This window comes from Tupaia chinensis, unplaced genomic scaffold (assembly GCF_000334495.1).
Source record: "Tupaia chinensis unplaced genomic scaffold, TupChi_1.0 Scaffold144756_1, whole genome shotgun sequence".
Taxonomy (NCBI): Eukaryota; Metazoa; Chordata; class Mammalia; order Scandentia; family Tupaiidae; genus Tupaia; species Tupaia belangeri.
In genome coordinates, this window is record NW_006204616.1 from 102,783 (window position 1) to 107,926 (window position 5,144).

The 5,144-nt window shown below is 48.6% G+C and overlaps 1 protein-coding gene across 1 annotated transcript in view; it reads left to right on the forward strand.

The window, feature by feature from the left end:
- The first annotated feature begins 39 nt into the window (after positions 1-39).
- The window catches only part of TSPYL2 (TSPY like 2), a 6,310-nt gene continuing 1,205 nt past the window's right edge, over positions 40-5,144 (forward strand). The window contains 7 exon segments of the mRNA XM_006167422.3: positions 40-316; positions 318-983; positions 2,284-2,361; positions 2,493-2,604; positions 2,687-2,832; positions 2,959-3,053; positions 3,358-4,007. Coding sequence (XP_006167484.1) covers positions 203-316; positions 318-983; positions 2,284-2,361; positions 2,493-2,604; positions 2,687-2,832; positions 2,959-3,053; positions 3,358-4,007 — 1,861 coding nt within the window. The 5' untranslated portion in view covers positions 40-202.

Below are 5,144 nucleotides of genomic sequence, written 5' to 3' on the forward strand. Positions count from 1 at the left end.
GCGTCAAGGAGTGGGCGGGGCCTTGGCGATTGGCGCGGAGGGAGTAGGGTAGGCGCTGTGGGAGGGAACGCCAGTGCAAGGCGGTGAGCGGAGGTGGTCGCGTGAGGTGCAGCGCCTCCGCTTCAGGTGTGACTGGCAGCTGTGGCTGGGCAAAGAGCTAAGAGGCGAGTGCGATACTCCGAACTGTGTGAGCGCAGTCACCATGGACCGCCCAGGTGAGGGGCCTCCAGCCAAGACCCGTCGCCTGAGCAACTCTGAGCCCCCTCAGTGCGACCTGCCCCCGCCGCCGCTCCTGCGCCCGCCCCTGCCTCCACCCCAGCAGCGCCCACCAGCAGCGCCCAAGGCTCCGGGAGGAAACCGAGGCGGCACAGGTGCTGGCTGACATGAGGGGGGTGGGACTGGGCCTCGCGCTGCCCCCGCCGCCACCCTATGTCATTCTCGAGGAGGGAGGGGTCCGTGCGTACTTCACCCTGGGAGCTGGGGGTCCTGGCTGGGAGCCTACGACTGAGTCAGGGTATGGGGAGGTGCCCCCTCCCACAGGGAACCTGGAAACACTCCCCTCTTCCGAGGTCTCTGGGGGAAGCCTGGAAATTGACTTTCAGGTTGCTGAGGAGAAGGCCCTAGAAACCTGTAGCGCATGGGGGCGGGGGTCCCAGAGGTTAGTTGGTCCAAAGAGGAAGGAAGAGGCTGTCATCTTAGTGGAGGATGAGGATGAAAAGGAAAGTGTGAGGAGAAGGAGGAGGAGGAGGAGGAGGAGGAGGAAACAGAGGAAGGTGAAGAAGGAAAGCAAAGAGAGGAATTCCGAGAGGATGGAGAGCATCCTACAGGCGCTGGAGAACATTCAACTGGACCTGGAAGCGGTGAACATCAAGGCAGGCAAGGCCTTCCTTCGTCTTAAGCGCAAGTTCATCCAGATGCGAAGACCCTTCCTGGAACGCAGAGACCTCATCATCCAGCATATTCCAGGCTTCTGGGTCAAAGCAGTATCCTTCTCATCAATACTCATGGGCCAGAAACCCATGACAGGAAGGGGAAGGTGGGAAGGGTGAAAGGGTGTGGATAGGGTTGGTCTCCCTACCAGAAAACTGACTATATTGGGTGGGGGAGGGATGAAAGGAAGAGAGCAAAACAGCAGAGAAGCTGGACTGTTGATGAAGTAGGGAGAGGGACACACAACATAAAAACTGGACCATGGATGGGAAAGGGAGGAGAGGAACATGACATAAAAAAATGAATCACAGGTGGTGAAAGGAGGAAGGTAGTAAGTAGAGGGACACAGAGCAGAAGAAATGGGCCAGAGATGGTGAAAGGAGGAGGGAGAGGCACATAGATGATGTACTGACTCAGTGAAGAAGACGGAAGGGCATACAGCCCAGAAAGGGTACCATAGCCCCATGGGGTTCTACAGGTCTAGATTGCTGCTTAGATACTAGATCCCAGTCCTGGCTGGGGTGCCCTACATTGGAAGCAAGGGGGCTAGAGAGGGGCTGGATCTCTGAATGATCAGGAGAGGGAGTATCTGAGTATGGAGATCTATGAGTTGAATGAAGGAAAGGGGGAAGAGTAGAAAAGAACTCCATTCATTATTGGTGACTAACTTTATCTCTGGAGAAATATATACATATATGTAACATGCTAGGAACATGTGGGTTTAACATACTAACAGAACTACATGGATCTAACTCTTGGCACCCTAATACAAAGTACCACATGATCACAGGCCCTTAGCACTCAAGTATACAGTATCAAAAAGACACAGGACCTTGGCATCCAGTCCTAGTGTTATTTAGCCATAGATTTTCAGCAAGCAGACATACAGTAATGCTTGGACATGGGCTGTTAGAGCCATTCATGTCACATGTGGATACAGACTGTCAACACCTACACATACAACATTGTGCAACCACAGGCTATCATCAACCAGATATAGCCTCCTGTGGACATAGGCCTTCAGCCCCCAGATACACAGCATTTTGTGAACACAAACCCAAAGCACTCAGAGACAAACATTACATGGACATAGACTCAATTCCAGACAATACAGAAAATTTGAACCATGGCAGGGCTACCTAACACAGAGGTTTACCACTGGATAAACATGAGCTCTCACCAGGGTATCATGGAGATAAAAGTATAGGTCATGTCTATCACCCACTTGCTTCGACACACATCACATGAATACAAAAGGAATACTCCTGCTCTAGCCTTTTGTGCCTGCCTGTACACCTCTCTGTCTCTCTCATTGAATAGTCAATCCTTGACCTAAACTGCTCCACTCATCAGTTCCTCAACCACCCCAAAATTTCAATCTTGATTAACCAACGCGATGAAGACATTTTCCGCTACTTGACCAATCTGCAGGTCAGGCCAAAGAGACTTTTTTTTTAGGACCAGGCAAGGAATCTGGTCCTTGGAGGTGAGGGGAGGTGGGTAGGAGGGGCCATGGTATGTGGAGAGGGAGAATATTCCACCATAACCTCCACCCTGAGCAGGTACAGGATCTCAGACATATCTCCATGGGCTACAAAATGAAGCTGTACTTTCAGACAAACCCCTATTTCACAAATATGGTGATTGTCAAGGAGTTCCAGCGCAACCGTTCTGGTAAGAGGTAATCCCAGGATTAATCCATGTCCCTCTATCTATTCTTGTTGAGTTTCCTGTCCATATCCCACTCTCCCTCCAGGCCGGCTGGTGTCTCACTCCACCCCAATTCGCTGGCACCGGGGACAGGAACCTCAGGAGTACAAGCACAGGAACAAGGGTACCAGCAACAGCTTCTTCAACTGGTTCTCAAACCACAGCCTCCCAGAGGCTGACAGGATTGCTGAGGTGGGGCTCCTAGCATTGCCAGAGAAGGCCTTGCTAAATTTGTCCCTGGATACCTGGGGAATTAAGATTAGAGTCTCGGGCTTGTACCTTTGGCTTTTTTCTTCCTTCTACCCTCTTTCTCAACAGATTATCAAGAATGATCTGTGGGTTAACCCTCTCCGCTACTACATGAGAAGAAGGGGCTATAGGGCAAGCAAGAAGAAGCAAGAAGAGAAGGAAAGGTGATTAAGGGTTGGTGACTGATAGGTGGTTTGTTGGGGATGGGGCAAAGACTAGACTAGTGTCACACAGGATTTATGGACCCAAAAGAGACCTTTGAGATAAACCAGTGCTGATGTTTTACAAGTGAGGAATGATGCCCAGAAACAGCCTGAGGTTACACAGTTGAGGACAGAAATAGGAATGTTCCCTACCGTGGGAGCCCTTGTAGCCTACTGCTTCTTCAGTTACTTACCACCTTTCAGTGTCTTCCCTGGGTATACCCCTTCCTACCAACCCGATAATCAGTCCCAGGCTTTCCCACAGTAAAACCAAGCATGAATGTGAAGTGGTGATCATGGAAGATGCTTATGACTATTACGCAGTAGAAGATGGTCTCAGTGAGTTCTCAGACATTGATGAGACCACCGACAATGAGACCATTCATGACATCAAGATCTCTGATTTCATGGAAACCACTGACTACTTCGAGACCACTGACAATGAGATAACTGACATCAATGAGAGCCTCTGTGACAGTGAGAGCCCTGATTACCATGAGGGCCCTGACAATGAGACCACTGATAACAATGAGAGTGCTGATGATGAGACCACCGACAACGAGAGTGCCAATAACAATAGCAGCCCTTACAACAACAGTGAGGACACTGATGGTGACAAGAACCTCAAAGGCGGCAACCAGGACAGCAGTGATAGTGACAATGAAAGGGATGAAGAGAGTGATGATGAGGATAATGATGGCAATGAAGGTGACAATGAAGGCAGTGATGATGATGGCAATGAAGGTGACAATGAAGGTAGTGATGATGATGAAAGAGACATTGACTACTATGAGAATAACATTGACGACTTTGGCAAGGTTCAGGTTAATAGCACCAACCAGGATGACTACGAGGACAATGTAGAGATCATCTCAGAAGAATCAGTGGAGGAAAAAGAGGAGGTCAGTGAGGAAGGTGAGCTAGACACCATTTTGTTTTCCCTCCTTTCTTTTCCCAGGGTCAGGGTATCAAAGCATGAATACAGTCTGTTCACAGAAAGAAAAAGCATTCTGTGCAACTTTTAAACAATTGAAGGCCAGGGAACATTTAACTTACAAATGTAACAATGCCAAAGGGACAGATTTCAGTTCTATGTGATGGGACTATAGGTTGTAACAGAACAAAAGATAAATGAAGAATAGACAGAGATATACAGTGGATGGAAAACTAAAAAGGACAGGTTCACACAGGGTGTGTGTGTGAGGGGGATAGGGAGTGGCACATGCATTGCAACTCAGCACACTCTGTACCCAGCCCTGGCCTTCTGGGTACAGGCTTGTTTAGGGTAAAGTGAACAACTTGCTCTGTGAGTCCAGAGGATGGAGCAGTTAATTCTGCCTCCAAGAGTGGGGAAGGGGAACTGTAGAGAAAGGAGGTGACATTTGAATTTGAAACAGCATTCCCACTGAGGAGCATTATGAGCATGCTCAGTGGAAGGGATTATATGAAAAAGATCCTGGGAGGGTGAAAAATACATGCTATGTGGATAAGGTTTCCAAAATTGTCTGAGGACCCTTCACTAGTTTTGAAAATTGTTTCTCACAAAAGGATTAGTAGTAAAATATATTGAAGCAGATAAATAACGTCTTGTAGAGTAACACCTTAAAGTCTTCAAGAAGTCTTGCTGTAAAAAAAATTGTATTTCACTTTGCAGAACCCAGCATTCCCCAAACTTTTTGACCACAGAAGCCATTGTTCATTGCTCACCAAAGAACTCATTTTGGGAGATGCTGAGGAAGGATGGTACACAGGGACTTGAGGGAGAAGGTGTATTTAAGGCGACTCCCAGGTTTGGTTCTGGACTGGATGACTGACAGAAGGAGATATTTGAGCCTGGCTATAAGCAGACAAAGGAGAGGTGGACCCTTGGAAGAGGTAGAGGAGGCAGGAAGACCCAACCACTCCTGAAGTTTGGGGCCATATAGTCCCTGGCAAGCTTCAGTTGAGGATAAGGGCAGAGCACCTAGGAAAGAGGCATTGAATGAATGAGTAGCTTCGATCTAGACATATTTTCAGGTAGAGTAGGGAAACTGAGGGTGTTGTCAGTCCTCT